The 21,917-nt window shown below is 45.5% G+C and overlaps 1 protein-coding gene and 1 long non-coding RNA gene across 6 annotated transcripts in view; one reads left to right on the forward strand and one right to left on the reverse strand.

Annotated features, from left to right (window-relative positions):
* The window catches only part of UGP2 (UDP-glucose pyrophosphorylase 2), a 496,883-nt gene that overhangs the window by 330,486 nt on the left and 144,480 nt on the right, over positions 1-21,917 (reverse strand). Inside the window, exon 1 of one of the 4 annotated variants that reach the window (XM_085612549.1) lies at positions 4,562-4,981. The exons of the other annotated variants lie outside the window; for them this stretch is intronic. Coding sequence (XP_085468675.1) covers positions 4,562-4,580 — 19 coding nt within the window. The 5' untranslated portion in view covers positions 4,581-4,981. Of the gene's footprint in view, positions 1-4,561; positions 4,982-21,917 lie in introns of those variants that run through there. 4 annotated transcript variants of the gene reach the window in all.
* The window catches only part of LOC146821551 (uncharacterized), a 675,073-nt gene continuing 658,180 nt past the window's right edge, over positions 5,025-21,917 (forward strand). For both annotated transcript variants that reach the window (XR_014963184.1, XR_014963183.1), the window contains exon 1: positions 5,025-5,648. This is a non-coding gene — a long non-coding RNA (uncharacterized LOC146821551). The remainder of the gene's footprint in view (positions 5,649-21,917) is intronic.

Raw genomic sequence — 21,917 nt, forward strand, 5'->3', positions numbered from 1 at the left:
CTGCCCTGCCACGCTTATTTGCATGTAATGCACCTACAATCTGATCTCAACAGCATGTCGCATACTTTGGAGGTAGCAGCCTGCAAAGACATGAGAAAAGACTATCCTTATCGACAATAAAAAGTACAAGAGCTTCATTAGGCTTGCTTTGCTATGCAACCCCTCTTCTCAGGAAGTTTTAGTTGAACAAAATATATTGCAAATGTTCATTTCAACATTACTTTGGAAGAATCTAAGCCATGTTTTGTTTTCTCATCCTCCCTTGAGGGTTCTTCCTCACCCATGGGGCTTCACTCATGTCAAATACATTGTGGATGAATCACCTATTTCCACGATTAACCCAACCGTGTGTGGAGCTAACATGCCTACATTAATGCAAATAAATACACATGTAAAGGTCACATTTTCCCTCTCATATTATTGCCTATACTATTCACCACCCCAACAGAAAGACAAACACACACATTTAGCAGACTGTACTCTGCGTCTACCTCAAGATCCCTTGGGCGTACTTGGAGTAGGGCAGATGGCAAAATCTGTGGGGCCACATTAAACAGCCAGTGCCTAGAATGAGGGAGTGAAACAACTTGTGTGAAGTTAACAAAGAACCAAATGCATTCCCTTGACCTGAATTAATGTCTTGTTGTCAGGCTTGAGGGATTTCTCCTGTGGTGATACTGAATAATCTATCAAGGGCACAGGGAATAAAATAAAAAAAGTTTGGTTTCTATATTGTTCAAAATTATATACTGTAGGTGGTGATCTCGCATGGGACTGACAAAACAAGTGTGAACATAGAAGGCCTAAATCTTAATTTATGCTCATGTTTACCTATCAAGCTGCCCACAACACTACTACTACCTGGGGACGATTTGGAATCATATTTAGGGCTCCTACACGCAATCAGAGCTCAGTTACACACTTGCTAGGTTCATGCTTTACAAATCTCCACACCTACAAACATACACAGTGACTGTAAAATAAAAAGGTTTATCACCCAAATCGGAGACAAAAAGACAAAACGTTATATACTTCATCAATAATTATGCATGATTGCCTTTCTATCAGATTGCAAAACATCATGGAAATTCAGTAAGATGACCAGCGATAAAAGTAATAAACCAGAAGTGAGATCTAAAATTATCCTCTGACATTATTTATTTGGTATTTATCAATCTAAAGAGAAGTTTACAGCATGGAGGCCATTTGCATGGGTCAGGCTACATTGCTCTTTGAAAGTCATGAGTCAAAGCAGAAGCCAAGTCATGCCAACAGTAACCAGACCTGGCTACTATGTGAAATCATTTCATGCCACAGAAATACATCCTAAGCAACTCATTCGGTATTTAAGTGGGCCCAATCACTCCAGCTCTATGAGATGTATTATTTTGTAAAGCAGCAACTGTCAGGAGTGCTATCCAGAATGTAGACTGATGAGCATGTTCCATATGATTCAACTATCAATGTTCCGAATAAAGTTACTGCTCATTAAACAGGCTATGGTGCATATAGTTTCTGCTGCGTCGACAGCCTCTTCAGCCCAGTGCCTTCGAGCTGGGAGGAGGTGGAAAAAGATCATGAAGTAATGCACGTTGTTGGATTTCTATTAAGAAATGGGTGCGATCCACTTGTCAGCTATAAATAAACTATATGTATAAGTAGATTAAAAGCCGATTATCCTGCCTTTGGGCGTCCACTTTTATAATATATGCTCCTGAATGTACAAATGTCTACTTTCTATTTTGTTTAAATGATGCATTCCACTGCTGGCAGCTGCTAGCGCCACACCACGAGGGTGACCTTGCAGAAGGGCAATGACCGTCAAACTTCACATCATGAACGGACGAGGGCTGTAGCAGGACTACTAGGACAACGTCACTGCAGCTATTTTGTAGCCACGGGGTCAGGGACGATCATCTCATTACCACAGGTGAAAGGAGGAACTCTATACATAATAGTAGTTTAAAAGAGCCTATGTTATCCACTTCCATGGCCAGTTTATTCTGGAGGTAGCCTAAACAAATTAAAACCATGAATTTGGCTTCGTCAAAGGCCTTTTGCCACATGCGATATCAATCAGCACTGCTGACAAGGCAATCGGTGCACTCAATACATATTTGCTACTCAGCATAACTACAAGACTGGACCCACTCCTTTAGAGGTTTTACTACAGCAGATGTGTAAGGGAAATGAAACTGTTCAATGCACACACTGGGCGATCTGGACTGCTACTAACAGAGCAAGAATAAGGAAAGTGTACTCACTGGAAATGCCCACTGCAGAGAACCACGCTTTACCTCCCACACAGGATACATCAGCAAACGCCATACTCCACTGGCTGCAGTTACACAAGGCAACAGCTCTTCCTGAATGGTAGCTTTATGACAACCGTGCATTGTTGGAAAACTGGAGCATTTAAGGCGTTAAACATATTTGCAGATTGTCACATAGGGCAGGCAGCCACGGCCTTCTGAGAAACCGCCCATTGCGCGCCAGCGGAGTTCCACCCATTGACGCGGATGTATCGTCATCAAGCACTAACGGATGGATTGATCAGCTTTACAAATTCTACACGAAACCATGCCTCCAATGGCTCCACTAGCAAGATTTGTAGGAAGTTGACCTTCGTGACCTAATCTCAATTAACCATAGATCTTTAGTTGTACTTGTGAAACTAGTATCAATTAATCATAGACACAAACTTGATAATTTTACCTTTTTAAACCCCTGGATTACTTCATAAAGTTGACCCCTCTCAACCACCTTATTGCGCCAGAGGCTCTGCAGATCCAGCCCACTTCTTGCACTTGGCATGGATGTGCCCTCCAGTTCAAAGATTCTGGATCGAGGTAACACAAATTCTGAGGCACAGAACATCTTCGATTATTTGGTGCATGCCATATTGCAAGATGTTGCAAAAGTGCATTAGTTTGTCGGACAGCTGGCCACTTTAATGTTGGTCTTGGCCAAATGAAGGATTGAAAAGTTGTGGACTGGCTTAAAGATACTGCTCTTCATAATGATAAATCTGAAACATTTGTTAACCTGCAGTCTGCAAGCAGGGCCACTGGGATTATGAGATTCTGTGGCTGCTGTGTTTTCGCATAGTTATGTAATTGCCGCATTTGCCACATAATCTGCAGATTTTAACAAACAAACAAAAAACACAACTTGTATCTAGTTCAAAATAAATCAAAAATTACTAAAAGCGCGGCAACTTGTTTGCTGCACAGTGGAAGCTCTATGCAGAGGCTACGTATGGAACTCTAATTGAGCTCTGTGTCGATCTGCAATGCGATCACACACCTAGCTCTCTCTTTTTCTTTTAGTTAAATGAATGTAAATAAACTTACCAGGTCGATTGTTAGGATGTGTACTAATGACACTAAAACCTTGCTTTTTATACGAGGAGCTGATGAGCACTCTACATGGGATGGGCATAATACTTCTGTTTCTTTTTGGAACTGCTCCATCTATAGTGTATACTGTTATTGTTTTCAAAAAACGAATGAACTGATATATAAAAAAGAGAAACGGAGATAGACGTCCATTGGCAAAAGGCTCAGACATCTGAGCTGTACTAGAGAGAATGCGGGGAGGAGGTTAATGCGGACATCAGAATAATTCCCATGTATTTGTCTATTTATTATTTTTATGTGGTTTACTATGGTGCGCCTCTGGTGACCAGCGATTCGCAAAACTCGCTGTGACGATGCGATTAACAAATAAGTGCATTCTGCTGACCAATAACTTGAAAAGAGAACAAAATGGACATCCTTAAGGTCATAACATACATTCAAGCAACATCAGCACAAAGTGCGAAATTGATAACGGAGTCGCAGGTTCACTTCTACAAAGAAGCCTGTTCACTCAAGAGCTTGTAGCCTCTGCGCACGCGCAGTACCTTGCACTTGGTAAGACAGAAAGTGCACGTATTACTTTGTAGGTACTATTGCAGCCTTACTGCACATGACAGCCCTACACACTGCAGATGAGGCTGCAAAGCCGAGGGCAAAATGGGAGGCATTTTCGCAACTGTTGGCCAAATATCGTAAGTCAGGGTGAACATTTTCACAAAAGGTGCCCTTAGAGACGAATGTGTGTTTATACTGCGATGCAGCAAAGTTAGGGCGCCTCCTGCACGACCCCCAGCTCCCACGGACCGAGTCTGCAGCTTGGCGGCCCCTGCATCCATCCAGAGGGCAGGGCACGTACACACTGACTGATGCAGCTGTGAGCTCTGCCAAGCCTGGCCGAGCTTCCCACCTGGACTAGGCAGCGATGCAGGAGCACCCTGCCCTCCTTACGAGGAGGACCTAGACAGCGGCTCCGCGCTTTCCAAGAGCTCGTCCGCCAGTCGTGAAGGACTGCAGCGAGCTGCATCTGGCGGTCAGTGGAATCACCAGGCAGCACTTGGAATGAACACCGAGTCACGGGCAGAGTCATCCCTGTGGAACGGTTTCTGTCCATGCCAATAGCTCGTATGGGGTTGCGCGCGCTAGCGTGTTTATCTTGCCGTCACCGCAATAAACCGAAGCTGAATTAACCGAACGGATCTTACCTTTCGTATATTTCGCCATTGCCCCACAGTGAACACGGGAAGAATAAGAAAGAAGATGTATTAATGGCCAAAGACGAGCGTGGACGGCTCCGAAGACGTCCCGCGGGCACCGAGGAGGGCTAGGGCTGACGTGCAGGCGTCACTCGTGTGGATGAGCACCTAGACGGCTTCACCATCCGCAGGTATCAGCCTGACAGCCTCGCGCATGCCATGACAGAGCACAAGTGCCCGCACAGGAGAGAAGGCAATCTGACCGAGCCGGGCTTCACCACACCCCCGAGCTCCCTCTACACGTAGGAGTGGGACTGGACGGCAGGGGGAAGCACAGTCCAGAGCCCACATTTCATCAATGGAGGGGGCGGGTCTGAGGGCTACGGAAAGAAATGCTGCCTTGCACGTCCCCTTCCACTTCCCCTCCCCTACAGAGAGAGCAATGTCGTTTCCTGAAAAGCCCGCAGGGCGGGAGGCGCGAGCACTCTGAAAGCTGGAGAGGGAGACGGCGGCAGTGCTGCGCAATCCAGGAAGGGGGGAGTGCGCTGAAGGGACGGGCTGCGCACTCCCCTCGCAGTGGGGAGGCAGCGCCGCAGCAACAGAGCACCTTCACACTCAAGTTTCGCTCCTTTCGATTGAAGGGGCGAGGGCAGCGCCCCCATCTTCATCTTAAAACAGAATTTTGAATGTCATCCAGATAAAAAAAAAATATTCCGTCCATAGCAGGCCTGGCTCAAGGATTCTGGATAAAACTCCGGCGGCCCAACAGCTGCAGCACTGAGCCTGGGGATTACACAGCGCCTTTTGCACATGCATGGAAAACCCTTTGGAAGAGGATGGCACTGGTCTGCCTGTCTAGCGAATGGTTATGTTGTGGTGAGGGCTGCTCCAAATAACCATAACCTGCTAGGAGACCGCTACTTCTTAAAACATTAAACACCAAAGAATCAATACAAACAGCAGGTCTCCAACTGCCCACAGCAGGACTTTTAGGATGCTGACTTGGGATATCCCTAAATAAGAATGGTGTCAGAACTTACTCATCTATCCACCGATACGTTCACATCATCGATTTAAGCACCCACTCCAGAAATCTGTATGTATCCTGCAAGTTACTCATGCCTTAACTGTGTATGTTCCGTGACAGATGAAAGCTTGTACTAGTCTGCCCTGTCAGATCTGTTTTGCAAGGAATGGAAGATTGCACGTATTGTCTTCTGTGAGAGACGGAAGCTTTTTACATCGCTCCTTCCATACTGTCCTGGTTTTGTGAGGAATTAACGCCTGCACTGCTGCTGCTGCCCGATTTGTAGCTGTTCTGTCATGGGAAAGGCTTGCGCTGATGCTACGCTAGCTGTACCTGTCCTCTGAGGTTGGGGAGCTGGCACTGTTACTGCCCTAGGTGCACCTGTTCTACAAAGAGGGGGGTTTCAATACTGTTGCCCCATCTTATAAAAGTACAAAGGATATTTTGAATGCACTTGCACAACATGCTTTGGCCAGTCAGAAGCTTTTGCTGGACCTAGTGCAACCACTAGTTGTGGAGCATTGACCACAGATTAAGAGCTTGTGCAAACTGTGTGACCCTGGGCAATTACTTTTCTTCCCTCTGCTTCCTTTTCCGTAACCATAAAATTTGAGAGCAGGGAAATAATTCAGTTCAGGATGTGCACTGTACAAAAACATCTTTCGCTTTTATAGCATACTATACCATTACATTGCTTCATCAGTAACAACACTAACAGCCTTGTATAGATGGCACTAGACAACGGACTTGCCTCTTGGGTCACTAATAAAATGGTCATTGGGGTGGAAGGTCAAAAGAATCTGAGCCACAGAGGATTGAAATTGCAAAATGCCCACGAAGGCAGCCTAGTTTCAACCCTGTCTTCCAAGCTTGACCAAACAGAATGACCCTAAGCAATTTCTTTTCTACCTTGTACCTCATTTTCCATGATCATCATAACCGAGAGCAAACTCAAATATTTAACCTCATGATACACACTGTACAACAATCTCTACTGTGTGTGGTTTAATAGATCATAATATTACTCCAGCTACAAAAATAAACGTTTATATAGGAGAAAAAAGTCCACTGACTTGCCTCTGGAGTCATTAATAATACCGTTAAGGTAGAAACGGTGGGGTTCGCCAATTCTAATAAAGGTCACTCAATGCAGTGATAAAATATAAGATGCTAAAGTGAAAAATCCAAAATCCACTTTTAATGTAAAAGGCCACACCTTAGTTATACCTAAAGTGGTAGTCAGTGAGAATTTACCAGGGAAGGAGGTCCTGGATCAGCCTCCACTGCACTGCTTTTCCAGACAGAGTGCAAAACAGACGGGGCGCCTCAGAATTAGGATACCCAAAAGACATGGTCTCACTACCTTGCCCCTATTGGCGCTACTAGTGAGGCAGGGGATGCTTTAGTGCTGGACCCGTGGTTCACGGTCTTAAGGCCTATAGATTTCCGCTTCCCACATCAAGTGAGCTGTGAGTGAGGCATGGCATGGCCAGTTTCATAGTTCAGGCTACAATTACAGCGACTCTCTTTGTGAAACATACTGCACGGCTGATAACCTTGCCAATAGCACATTGCGAGTCCTCTTCTAAGAGTAGCCCTATGGAAACTTGCCCCATCACCCTAACACCCCCTTTTTGAGGCTCGTAAACAAGTTGTAAAAAGCAGGAATTATGGCATAATATTTGATGTGAGTTATCTACACTCCTGGGGAAGACGCAGGAACCGACAGGGGCACTATTCAAACCTCAAAACAGGTCAATGGAAAAGAGAAGTAGGGTCCGTTGCTCTACTCTTCTGTTTGTAATCTCGTGGTAAGGATACATCAATAAATAACATTTTAGCTCACCCACTTACAATTTCAATATTAGTCTGACAGTTCAACAAAGGGAAAACATAAATGAAGACATAAGTGAGAAAACCACATCCAAACTAGGGAACCCATACCTAGGAGACTATACAACCAGTGAACAGTATCACTCTTGAATGCTTCCTAGTGCAAACTATTGAGCTCACTGGTGAAGCATATCACTATAGGTAGGTGAGTGTTCATCATACTTTATAAGTAAGTGAACATATGTTAATTCAATAGGAGGATTGGCTGTTTCTTCCAGGAGTTTTGTACTTCTTGTATATTTATTGAGATTGTACTACAGTACTTCAATGCCTCTCACTTTCTCTTTAGTATATTAGCTACCTGTGTTGTACCAGTCCTGTATGTGTGAGAAAACAGTGTTATGTTCTTTCTGCTACTGCCATCTGTCCTCAACTTATTGTATAGGTCATTGAAGGTTGAGATGCAGTTATCCATGTTGTACCTTTGCGTTATGAAGTTCGATATACAACTTCTCACAAGAAAAAAACTATTCACATTGCCATTGTGTGTTTTAAGAAAAACAAGGGTACCCCAATACGTGAACCTGGGGTGAAATATGTGGTAAAAAAACAATGGTTCGGGTGTGGCCAAAAGGTCCAATAATAAAGTGATCCTAAGGAGAGCACTTATGGTTAGAGAGTTGAAGATTAATTATTTTAAAGGAGCAAAAAAAATTAATAATGTACATAGGGACATAAGTCAGTTCATGTGAAACATTTATTTCCACAACAATAGAATTCAGGTGCTCACACAATAAGTGAAATAGGTGTGACGTGCAGAGTGATGGTGAAGTTTAAAATAACGGCATCGCATTGACAACAATAGTGTAAAACTCCTCAAGCAACTTTATAGAATAGGAAGAGTTTTGTTGTAAAGGGTCAACGGCGTTTCGATCTCAACTGTTCGAGATCATCAGGACATATATAACGGGTGAGCAAGCTGAATCTAAAATGAGGAAAAACGGGCAAATAAATAAGCTATAGTTTGATCCCTACATGTAGTATAATTAATACAATCCGAGGCTCCTTTTTATAAAAAACATAATGACATATATAAATATATATTACTCCTGAATTATTCTGTATAACATGTCTAGGGGTCAAGGTAGGTGTGGAAATACATGAATTAAGGCAAATACAGAAGCGAAAGACATGATTTAAAGACAATTCGGAAGCGAAAGTCAACTATGTAAATTACAAGTGGTGAAAGCATTTAACCCCTTCAGTGCCCGCCCCTTTCCCCGCCCTGTGCCGGCCGTTGCATTAGCGGGCGGGGTCTATGACGAGCTGGACTCGTCATGGGCACAGCGCTACCGCGGCCCATGACGAGTCCAGCTCGTCATGGGCACTGAAGAGGTTAAACGGTGGAAAAGAGAAATAAATAGTAGCGATTCAGAAGTAAAAGACCAGTAATGGTGAAAATGCTGCATGTGAATACGCAAGCATAGGTGGGAGTACAAGGAATAATTTGCGATAGTAGGAAGGATGAAAACAGCTGAGGGTAGACAAGTTCACCCAGATTAATTCGCTGAAGGTACGAGCGTGAGAATATCACGTGCTGTAAAGGAGTTAGAGGGTCAGTTGTATGCTGGGGGTCGCGTAACTAGTTAGCATGGAGGAGTCTCGTTCGTTATCGGAATTAACCAGACAAATCGCTCCACTAACTAAGAACGGCCATGCACCATCACCCACAGAATCGAGAAAGAGCTAGTTTCGCGACCCCCAGCATACAACTGACCCAGCCTTACAAGTTTACACAGTAAGTGTTTCCTTTCACCACTTTCCTTGCAAGCGCCCTTCACGGATGCACACCAGTTTCTAATTACTGCTCTAACTCCTTTACAGCACGTGATATTCTCACGCTCGTACCTTCAGCGAATTAATCTGGGTGAACTCGTCTACCCTCAGCTGTTTTCTGAAGCCCTCAATTGCTCTTCCTTGCGCTACGAATAATTGCATCAGTAAGTCTACTCTGAGTGTTCCTACTCTCCCCCCTTCTCTCATTTAGCGGGTTGCTACCCAGCTTCATCTGCGCTCTCAACTCTACCTTCCTACTAGCGCAAATTATTCCTTGTACTCCCACCTATGCTTGCGTATTCACATGCAGCATTTTCACCATTACTGGTCTTTTGCTTCTGAATCGCTACTATTTATCTTCTCTTTTCCACCGTTTAAATACTTTCACCACTTGTAATTTACATTGTTGACTTTCGCTTCCGAATTGCCTTTAAATCATGTCTTTCGCTTCTGTATTTGCCTTAATTCATGTATTTCCACACCTACCTTGACCCCTAGACATGTTATACCGAATAATTCAGGAGTAATATATATTTAAATATGTCATTATGTTTTTTTATAAAAAGGAGCCTCTGATTGTATTAATTATACTACATGTAGGGATCAAACTATAGCTCATTTATTTGCCCGTTTTTCCTCATTTTAGATTCAGCTTGCTCACCCGTTATATGTCCTGATGATGATCTCGAACAGTTGAGATCGAAACGCCATTGACCCTTTACAACAAAACTCTTCCTATTCTATAAAGTTGCTTGAGGAGTTTTACACTATTGTTGTCAATGCGATGCCGTTATTTTAAACTTCATAAGCACTCTGCACGTCACGCCTCTTTCACTTAGTGTGAGCACCTGAGTTCTATTGTTGTGGAAATAAATGTTTCACATGAACTGACTTATGTCCCTATGTACATTATTAATTTTTTTGCTCCTTTAAAATAATTAATCTTCAACTCTCTAACCATAAGTGCTCTCCTTAGGATCACTTTATTATTGGACCTTTTGGCCACACCCGAACCATTGTTTTTTTACCGCATTGTGTGTTTTAATGCATGATGTGAGTGAAAAAGTGAACCCCCCACAAAATGTGTGAACTGAGTTTACTTTTGGATTTACACATGAAAAACATTTTTGAAAATGAAGTAGTCAACTTAAATTTTGCTTAAAATATAGCTGCCAAGATGATTAGAATTTTGAATCATAGCTGACAAAGTTGCCTATTCTGGCATTTTATCCAACAGCACTTTGTATGCTGTGGTTTGGAGCCCATGAGGAAACTGTTGACACAAAACTACAAGACTCATAATGCATTATGTTGTTAGTTAAAGGAGGGGGAAAAAGACAATGGTATCCTATATCGTAGTGCCAAAGTACAGAGTAGTGAAACGCAAAGTAACAATTTGTTCCTGGCTTTCTGCCTTTTTTCTTGTAGGCAATTACAGATTCAACAGCTCAGTTGGCTAGAGAGCAAAATGGTCTTTCAGATGCAAATACAAGCATCTCACTGATAATGGACTAACATTTACTTTGCAAATTGTGTCACATACTAGAATAATGTGAGCAGGAGCAGTTATAGCGTCTAGAGACCCACATAGAGGAAACATGCCACGTCGGGGCTATTTCAGATCACGTCCTCAGCCTAGTGTTTGGTGCTAGTTCAGTGGTGCGCTTACAACACCGCTGTGAAGCGCCCTGCTTTTAACAAGTTCAGTACATTCTGAAGGTGCTGCTCCGCAAGGGTCACCAGTGGGCTATGAAGAAGCCTGGGTGGGCCAAGAAGGGGACAAGGGGAGCAGGCAACAATCAGAGGTGTTATGGACATCGGGGTTTAGACTGACATCTGTCCAAAATAGACCCGTATAAGAAGCAAAAGTAACATTTTAAACAATTTTGGTTCAAGTGGATATGACCTAGCACCATGCCTAGCACCCATTTTCGGTCTTTAACTTTAAACTACCTTCTGATGGGCGTGTGCATCATCTTTCTTTAGCTGTGGTGGAGTGCCATGGCATACTATGCTGTTCATTTGTGGATGGGTAATGATGTAATAACAGATTTCTTCCTCACTGAACTCACTCTGCTGTGACCCTTGCTGGCTGCAGTCAGGGGATTAAGAGTGGAGGGTCTTCTGTAAACAGAATGGCGCAGTTAATATTTCACAAGTGTAAATACCCCTTTCACACACTTCCACATAAAATGGTAATTACAATTGGCACCTATGGAACTATCGCTCTGTACACTTTGCAGAAACACTAAGGATTGCATGGTGTCTGAACAGGAATGTATGCTACATGGTAACAGACATGTGCCCCTACCCCGAGTGCCCACCAGCATGTGAAACTGGTATCCTGGCATTTTTTTTGGCTCTGGCACCACATTAATCTAGCTTGGGCTTAGAGGCTTAGGCCAGTCCCTGGAAATGTGAGATCCAAACCTGTTTTGTGACCTATGAGGGCGCACAAAGCATACCATAGTAGGCATAGGAGTACTGCTCAATGGCCTGGGTGAGTCACAAAGCGATGATGGCAGCATACCACGTTTCTATGAATCACACTTCTGTGTCCAGGACAGTAAGTTCTACTGACCTCTCTCATGTAATGTTACACTCTTAGGTGAGGCTCAGATCCTTGTAGAGGGAGAGAAGGACAGAGAGAGAGAAGGAGAGAGCGAAAGAGACAGAGAGAGTCTGTTTGTGTCAAGTATATGTCTAGGCAATGAGTGTGTGTCACAGGTATGATAGTAGGACTTCTCTCATGTAATGTCACACTGTTAGGTGAGGCCCAAATCCTTGTAGGGAGAGAGAAAGAGTGAGCGAGAGAGGAGTGAGCAAGAGAGAAGGAGTGAGAGAGAACGAGAGAGAAAAAGAGACAGAGTGTGTTTGTGTCAAGTGTATGTCTAGGCAGTGAGTGTGCGTCAGGTATTTGGTGACTTTGTGTGTGAGGAGAGTCTGAGCACTGGGACCAGTGGGATCCATCTTGGGTGACCCCTGGTTTAGCATGGCACAAGCTGTAGGGTGGAAACAGATTACCCCAGTGCTACCTTTCCAAATTCAATGATGGCTTTGTGAGCAAAGGGCTGCTGATTAATTCTTACCGAGCACTATCATTGGGGAGATGGTAAAGGTGAGAGGTGGGATTGCAATTTCGGTTGTTCAAGTGTTCAAGGTGAACTTTTTAGGAAGGGCTGTCCTTCTGTCTCTCCCAGATTACTGCTTCTAGAGTGCTGATGACAGCCAGGTGCAGACAGCGGACACTTCAGTTTGTCCTTGTTTTGGATACTCCTTCTTGAAGCCAGCATCATTGCAACCCGTTTTGATAGTCATTGCCTTGCACAAAGGCCATGACTCAGAAACAGCCAGAGAATGGCATCTGAAAGAGAGCCAATCCAAACTGGTCTGAAACCTTGGACAATGGATCAGCATCCCCTACCTGGAAATGTGTACAAAGGGGGATCCAAACTACCTAACTTTGTTCTAGTTTCAAGTTCTTCATGACCAGGGATGGGAGTGCTTTGCAGAGCAAAGGACTGCTGTGTTATAAGGGTTGTGGTCTGCAGGACTGCCAGCTGCCCAGATGTGATGGGACATCACCTGAAGTTTCCATGTCCTGCTGGAGGATCTGAGGCTCTGCTTACAGTCTGCTTTGATGGCTACCAGATGAAAGAAGGAACCAATGTGCCTGGCCCAGCAGTATGAGACTGTCCAGGAGGAGAAACTAAACACGTTCCCAGTGTAAGAATGACCAGAGAAACAAATGACTGAGGGAACAAAGCCAGGAGAGACTTGTGCAGGCAGGTCCACCAGAAGTACCAAGCATTATGCATAACTGGTACCCTGCCCGGGGAATGAAAAACTGGTACAGGCGCTGAAGATGTCAGAATACTCGGTCACTGCTGAAGTAGGGGTTCTGATAGACCTGCAGACCATCATTTGCCAAAGACATTTGTTCACTGAAAGCTACTCCAGCCATCCTAGTGCCCCGTCAGCACCCGTCAGAGGGTGACTGCTACTGCTGAAGATAAGTCTAGCATGTAAATTGCCAAGCTGATCTCTCCTAGCACTCAAGTCAAGTCGATAAACACCCATGGTTGCCTCCGGTCCTGCTGCTCGAGAGGTCTCCCCCACAGTAGCAAGACCACTGCTCACATCTGTCCTGAACGGATGTATGACGATACATCACTAACTAAAACAACGCATGCCTTTACATCACAGTTGTTAGTTCGCATGTACCTTCACAACGCAAGTCATAACATTGCAAACCATTACTTCACATTTCCTTTGAAATGCATACAAAACCCCTTTACAACGCACACCAATCCCCCGCATGCTCTTAAATCGCAATTTTTTTCCCGCGCTAACCCCCCAACACTAATACACTACCCTACATAACACACACTCCACAACACTACCCTACAGGACAAAACAATACAGTACCCTAAAGCCTAAAACCTAAACACTTAATCTCTAACCTGCACTACGACCCCCTGACACGATCCTAAACCCTAAAACAGTACCCTACACAACACTAAACCCTAAGCCCTAAAGCCTAAAACTTTACTGTACACTACTACTCTAAGCACAATCCCCCTTACCTCTCTCTCGTCGTGGTTCCTCTCTCCCGGTTCCGGTCCCAGCGTCGTCTCTTCCTCGTCTCTGTACCAGAGCACGTCCGTACCAGAGCCCGCCCATTACATCACATGCGTTTTGAAAGCATGCGTTGTAGAACCGCATGCGATGTAATGGGACGCGTAGTAATGGTCCGCGTCGTAACGTCGCTTGCGTTGTAATGCTTGCGATGCAAACGCATGCGATGTAACGCATGCGTTGTGATGGCTGTTCGCAGTCCTGAACCACCAACAGTGCACCAATAAGACTGTAGGTAACCCTGGAGCAAAAACTGCATGTGGAACGAGAGACCAAGGAAGCACTCAGAGGTCTGCGACACAAACTTGAGAGCTTTACAGAATAAGCTTAAAGAAGTGAAAGAAAACGGATCCGTTGCATGCATTTATGCTTTGGGGGGTGTTTTAAGTGAACTGCACCTGCCCCTTATCAGTTCCTTGGTCCATGTTACAAAACAGGGATTTATAAACGCTGGGGAACTCAGAGAGCAGTGTGCACTGAAGGACATACCAACTTATGAAAGACGGCAAACAGGATTTAACCGTGTGTCTGAATCCCTGTATTGCTCTGTATAGTATTACATTATTCTGTGTGATTTAAGTGCTTTCATTGTACCCAAAAGCTTAGCACTGGACAAGTTGTTATTGAGTGTGTTTGTTGAAATATGAGCACTTGCCCCCTCCCCCGACCCTGCAACCCCTCACCCCCACCCTACCTCCCTGAGAAGCCTTTGACTGCTCACCCTCCCTCAGCAGAGTTTCAAGTGCAGACAGGGTTGTACTTGTCTCAGTTTGCAGAATCATAGTAGGACAGTCCCCAGGACGTCAGAGCAAATTACCTCAATCACCATGACGGGGCCCAATAGCCCTGTGGACCACCGCATGGGGTTTGGCAAACGGGCACAAACTTTTAACAATTTTATGACTCTAAAATACACACTGTGCTCGCACTGGCTTCAGCCTCAACTCCAGAGCTCCCAATTTTACCTTGTGATAAACATCCATTCAAACACTCAATGCACCCAGACACGCAGAGGTGACATCACTGCATCCACCACCTAAGACTCATATGTTGCATGAACAACTACGAAAATGCAACATCTCGGAAAAAAGAAAATACGCTCAGGCAATATGGGAGTAAAACATGAAATGTAAAGGACAGTATTGCCAACATGGAATTCTTGAGGAGTTTTTACAGTCATAGTTAAGAGGATGGTTGTGTCACAGACAGTGGTGCTGGTGACCTGCAGGGAGAATACGCCAGAGTCGGCGTTCATACGCAGAGTGGAGCATACACCCACAGTAGTAGACCTTACGTTCAGGACAGCATAACACTGTCTCATAGGGGCCGTATCATAATTATTTTTTCTGGTGCAGTGCAAGCAGAGCGCCTTTTTTATGCGCCTGCACAGCGTAAAGTGAATTCTTTTAACCCAATATTTCTCTGAATAGTGCTTTATTTTCAGACAGAGCCGTTCAGAAACAGAAGACGCAAACCTTGCTCACCGTTTCTAAATTGTACTATATGGCCCCTGGGTGTGAGCATCGTGAATGCACTGAGTGCAGCACTTAAGTGTTACACACTGTGCTGGGCACTCCTATCTGAAATCAGTCCCTCAGCTTAACGCAATAACTGGTGACAATGTGGAAGGGAAAAGGTTTGCATAAGCTGCGGATATCATACTATCACCAACACTTAAGAAAAGCTAGACAGGCCTGGCTTCCATTTGGAGTACTCACTAAAAATATTTAATGAACCCTGTGACAGGTAAAATAAATAAATAAATAGATTGATTTCTATATGCAATGCAGCTACGTGATAATTTAATGTACGATGATTCAGTGCATTTTTGGCATGTAAATTAGTCCCCCATGCTTTGCATTGGAAGCAATCCACAGAAGGTGGAGTCATACACAAAACAGAAAGAATCATGAGGTGGGAGGGGAAATACTTACTTGGGTAGAGCAAAATCTCATCCTATATAATTTTGAAAGCATTGAGAACAATAGGTACTAGAGTCAGCTGCACGGTTAAGTATGACCAAAAACGGTGTTCGAAATTAAGCAAGGCCAATCGAATGTTTCAATCCACCCTTTCAAGAAGCCACATGTGAGCCATGAAAAGGCTGGAGTCATTGAGACCATTCAGTGGTTTACACCATGAGCAGCAATCAGGACAGCAACATGAAAGGCAAAACAATCTGGACAAGTCTGCACCTGCACGGACTTGAGGACGTTTAAAGGCCATCAGCCACGAGGGCTAAAGGATTGTGTCAGAGTTCACTCAGAAGTGTAAGACATTAAAATAGTCGCCCCATCACAAACCCACCGCTTCTGGGTATGGCTAATCACTAAAACCGCTTATTTCCAACAAGGCCACACTCACCGTGCTGCTGCCGGAGCTCAGAAGAAAAGTCAACTGGCAGCTTAGAGACATATGCAAGAAAAGGCCTTACAGTAGAAAAACTAGCATTGGCAAAGTCAATAGGTCTCGCTTATACGAGAGATATTGGCTTTACCAATATGTTTTAGCAATGTTATACACCAGAATGGCTGTTGTTCAGCATAGCTAAAAGTAAGTAGGATACAGGAGAGTAGAATGGAATATCGTAAAGTGGAGTTGAGTGGAGTGTTTTAGAGTGGCATGGAGGGAGTAGAGTGTCGTAGAGTGGAAGGGCGTAGAGTTGAGTGGTGTAGAGTGGAGCACAATGTCAGAGTTTCGTAGAGTGTCGTGGAGTGTTGAAGAGTAGAGTGCCATAGAGGTTGTTGTGTACAGTGGATTAGTGTTGTTGAGTACAGTGGTGTACAGCGGAGGAGACCGAGTGGAGTGGAGTAGTGTGTCATAGAATAGAGTGGAGCAAAGTGGCATTGAAAGAGATGCGTAGAGCGTTAGGGAGTAGTGTAGTAGAATGGCTTAGAGTAGAGTGCTGTAGATTGGACTGGCATAGAGTGGAGTGGCAAAGTGGAGTAGAGTGTCAGTCAGTGAAGCAGAGTTTAGTAAAGTAGAGTATCAGAGTAGAGTGTCCTGGGGTGAAGTGGTGTAAAGTACAGTGGTGCAGAGTAGATTGGCGTAGAGTGCATTGGTTTTCAGTAGAGTGCATTGGTGTAGAGTGCAGTGACGTGTAGAGTGTAGTGGCATGGAGTAGAGCGGCATAGAGTAGATTGCCACTCCAATCTACTCGACTCTGCCACTGCAATCTACTCGACTCTGCCACTGCAATCTACTCCACTCTGCCACTGCAATCTACTCCACTCTGCCACTGCAGAGTGGAGTAGATTGCAGTGGCAGAGTGGAGTAGATTGCAGTGGCAGAGTGGAGTAGATTGCAGTGGCAGAGTGGAGTAGATTGCAGTGGCAGAGTGGAGTAGAGTAGATTGCAGTGGCAGAGGAGTGCAGTGGTGCGGTGTAGAATAGTGTGGTGTAGAGTGACGCCACGTGCAGTGGCAGAGTGCAGTGGCATAAAGTAGAATGTTAGAGTGTAGTGGCATAAAGTGTTGAGGTGCAAAGTAGATGGCGTAGATGCCGTGGCGCAGGGTGCATTGGTTTTAAGCAAAGTGGTGTAGAGTGCATTGTGTAGTGTAGTGGTCTTAGAGTACAGTAGCTTAGCATAGACTGCAGTGGCGTAGAGCGGAGTAGAGGGGCGTTTAGTGCAGTGGCATAGAGTAGATTGTTTTAGAGTGGAGTAGGGTAGAGTATAGTGGTGCTGAGTAGAGTGCAGTGGCGTAGAGTGGTGTAGAGAAGAGTGGCACAGAGTGGAGTAGAGTGCCATAGAGTGCAGTGGCATAGAGTAGATTGTTTCAGAGTAGAATGAACTGGTATAGAGCGGAGTGGTGCAGGGTAGTGGCATAGAGTGCAGTGTTGCAGAATGAAGTTGCGAGTGGAGTAGCCTAGACTGGAGTGCTGTATAGTGCAGTGTCAGAGTGCAGTGTTGCACAGTAGATTATAGTGGCGGGGAGTGCATTGGCATAGAGTACAGTAGAGGGGTGTAGGGTGGTGCAGAGTAGAATGCAGTGGCACAGAGCAGGGTAGCACAGAGTTGAGTGGCAGAGAGTGCAGTGCTGCAGAGTGGAGCGTCAGAGGGCGGTGGTGTACAGTAGAATGCAGTAGCATAGAGTGGTGCAGAGTAAAGTGACAGAGTGCAATGGTGTAGTGTCATATAGTATAGTGGTGTACAGTGCAGTGGTGTAGAATAGATTGGTATTGAGTGCAGTGGCGTAGAGTTTATTGGTTTTGAGTAAAGTGGTGTAGAGAGCATTGGTGTAGAGAGCAGTGCTATAAAATTGAGTGCCGTAGTGTGGCAGAGAGAGTTTTATATAGCGTAAACTAGACCCGAAGATATCGGGTATCAGAGCGCTTTACATAGCACTAGTTTTGTTACACAAGTACACATTCATTTTTGTTAGGAACGGGGAGATTAAGGGATTTGCCCAGAATCACAGGATGTTGAGCGCTGTTGGCGAGACTCGAACCCAGTTCCCCAGCTTCGACGTCGACCGCTCTAGTCATACAGCTACGTCCTCTCCAATAGTAAATTTGGGTAGCTATAACGGGCACCGTGCCATGCCCTGCTTATGACCTCAAAATTAACATCACTCATGACAGGTTCTAGAACATCATTGATAACCTCAATGCAGCAACTAAAATGACAATTGATGACAGCAATATGACACCACACACACTCACACTCCTCACCTAGATGGTATGTCTTGGCATTCAGTACTCTCTCCCATGTACACACACATATAGTAACTAACACCCTATCCCACAACAAGCTCCACTATGTCCTGCTCTGTAGTCCTGTTGCCTAAATGGCAGGACGTGCACTCATCCATGCACATACAGTGATTGACAGCTCTAGGCCTTCAACATGAACAATCAATTAGCGGCAACCACGTAATGATTTAGTGTTTCCCAGCACTGCCCATTTTGTCAGTTATGCTATGGCTATAAACATGGTACTGTGATGCGCTGTTTGCCTAGCTCTGTCCAGTCCCACTAAACCTACCATCAGTGGACATTATGGGTATCACTTATTCCATCAAAATAAAGGTGCTACTTGGTTAATCGTGAGAAAGAAAGGAAGCCAGAGGGTGGGGGGCAATATTTCAGCCTTCATAACTCTGCCACTGAATGACAGCAAAGCCTGAGATGTCACCAGGAACCAACAAGGTTTGTTAATATCAAACCATTTACAACCGTTTGTCTCTATGTCATCTCATTAGTCCCTTCCCCCGCTAAGCAGGCGCCATGGACAGCTGTGTTGGAACTTTTTAGTCAGGGAAAACCGATGACCTATTGTTCAGTACTCTACTGCTGCGCCCACTAAATATAGAAAAAAATTCTGCCCTACCTACTGTGGAGTGGCGTAGAGTAGGTTGGCGCAAAGTAGAATAGATTGGCGTAGACTGCAGTGGCATAGAGTAGATTGTTTCAGAGTAGAGTGAAGAGGCGTAGAGTACAGCGATATAGAGTAGTGTGTTGTAGAGTGCAGTGGTGCAAAGTAGATTAGAGTGGATTCGCGTAGAGTACAGTGCCATAGAGTGGAGCAATGCAGAGTAGAGTGGCGGAGAGTTCAGTGGTGGAGAGAGCAGTGTTGCAGAACAGTCATGTACAGTGAAGGGGCACAGAGTGGAGTGATGCAGAGTACAGTGGTGTGGAGTGCGTTGGCACAGAGTAGAGAAGTGCAGAGGGGTACATTGCAGTAGAGTGCAGTGTCGTAGAATGCAGTCATGCAGCGGCGTTGAGTGCAGTATCAGAGTGCAGAGTAGCATAGAGTGCAGTGGCATAGAGCACAAGGTGTATTGACGTAGAGTGCAGTAGCATAGAGTGCTGTGGAGTGGTTTAGAGTGGACTGGCGTAGAGGGTGTTGCGTAGAGTGGAGTAGAGTGTTGTAAAGTAGAGTGGTGTACAGCTCAGTAGATTGTCATAGAGCATGGGTACTCACAAACTTTCTCTCGGGGGCCAAATTTACAGTGTGGTTTGTGGCCGAGGGCCGCACCGTGGGGGTGGAGTCATTGGGGGAGGGGGCGGGGCTAGAGCAACAAAACAAAACTGTGACCATGAGGTGGAACACAGGGCCCTGCAGCGGACGCCTTCGTCCACTGAGCCACTGGACCAGGCATACACATCTCTCTCTCTGTCTCCCTCCCTCCCCCCTCCCTCCCTCTCCCTCCCTCCCTCCCTTCCTTCCTCTCTATCTATCGCCCTCTCTATCTATCTATCTATCTCCCTCCCTATCTCCCTCCCTCCCTCTCTCTCTATCTCCCTCCCTATCTATCTCCCTCCCTCCCTCTCTCTCTATCCATCTATCTCTCTCTCTCCCTCCCTATCTCCCTCCCTCCCTCTCTCTCTCTATCTCACTCCCTCCCTCCCTCTCTCCATCTCCCTCCATCTCCCTCCCTCTCTCTCATCTCCGTCCCTCCCTCTCTCTATCTCCCTCCCTCCCTCCCTCCCTATCTATCTATCTCCCTCCCATCTCCGTCCCTTCCTCTCTATCTCCATCTCCCTCCCTCTCTCTCCATCTCCCTCCCTATCTATCTATCTATCTATCTCCCTCCCTCCCTCTCAATCTCCCTCCCTCTCAATCTCCCTCCCTCTCAATCTCCCTCCCTCTCAATCTCCCTCCCTCCCTCTCAATCTCGCTCCCTCCCTCCCTCTCTATCTCCCTCCCTCCGTCTGTCTGTCCCAGTCTGTCCCAGTCTGTCCCAGTCTGTCCCAGTCTGTCCCAGTCTGTCCCAGTCTGTCCCAGTCTGTGCCTCTCCCAGCACACAATGTTGTTAGATCAATTTCCAGTTGCTGAAAACCAAAGGAGAAACTGAATGGTTCATGCATGCCTTCAAAACGGACACACGCAGAACCATAAAGACAAAGTTGAATTTGCAGTCTAGCAATTCTGATGGAAAACGTAAATACCCTAACACCACAACCCAAGTGGCTGCATCCCAGGGAGGAATATTGTGGGAGTCATCCAAACACCTCCTCCCTGGGTCCACATCTACATCACTCACCAAACAGTGGAACAGCATGGGTAAAAGGGAAATAAATGGATGACCACCAAAAAGGGCAACCCCATAACAGTTTTACAGGTGGGTATCTGCGTGCTAGCAAACGTCTACCACCAGGATGGGAAATTTTAGAACCCAGATTACAGCCACAAAGGCTAATCAAACGAATTGCAATTTGCCATGTGTCTCTTGCCTGAAAAGAACTTGATCAAGGTGACCAAACAACCGAGAAGGACTAGCTTTCATGGAGGCCACCAAGTCAAGGGACCAGTTTGTTGTACATCATCTCAAACCATACACAGGTGTGAGTGAATATTTCAGCCAGGCCCAGAATTAGTCAGATCTTCTGAGGATTCCACCAGCAATTATGTCTTGCACTGACAAGGGAACCACTCCAATAAACGTGGGCTACACCTGCCACTATTTTGAGCCAGTGGTTGCGCCTGGAGCCCACCGGCACTCATTTGGGGACAGGCACCTATTTTTCCTTATCAATTTCTGAGAGCAAGAGAGTGAAAAACAAACACAGGGGAAAGAAGAGAAGGACAGAAACACCGTCAGAGAAGGGAGGAAGCAGGAACCTGCAAGAGTGATATAAAGAGGCAGAGAGTGTCTTGTGGATTAACCCCTTCAGTGCCCATGACGAGCTGGACTCGTCATGGGCCGCGGTTGCGCTGTGCCCATGACGAGTCCAGCTCGTCATAGACCCCGCCCGCTAATGAAAGCGCCGGCACTGGGCGGGGAAAGGGGCGGGCACTGAAGGGGTTAAAGTAGCATTAGGTGGATTCAAGACTTGCAGCCTGGCTATTCGGCGCACTGACATTTAATTGCACCGGCTACAGCTTCTGAGCAGAGCTTTGGGTACCGGCACTCATTCTTTTACCAACTAAGCACTTACACCTGGCCTCTCCATGCACCTCCCAGGATATGTGGCCTGGTGCTCACACATGTCTCATTGAACTAGGTTTCCACTGGGAAAGGGATGCTGTGCCTCAGACCACTTGGCAGTTTGGCTGGACTGTTCTCATGAGGCACAGGGTAAAGACTGA

Source organism: Triturus cristatus, chromosome 6, assembly GCF_964204655.1.
Source record: "Triturus cristatus chromosome 6, aTriCri1.1, whole genome shotgun sequence".
In the NCBI taxonomy this organism is placed as follows: domain Eukaryota; kingdom Metazoa; phylum Chordata; class Amphibia; order Caudata; family Salamandridae; genus Triturus; species Triturus cristatus.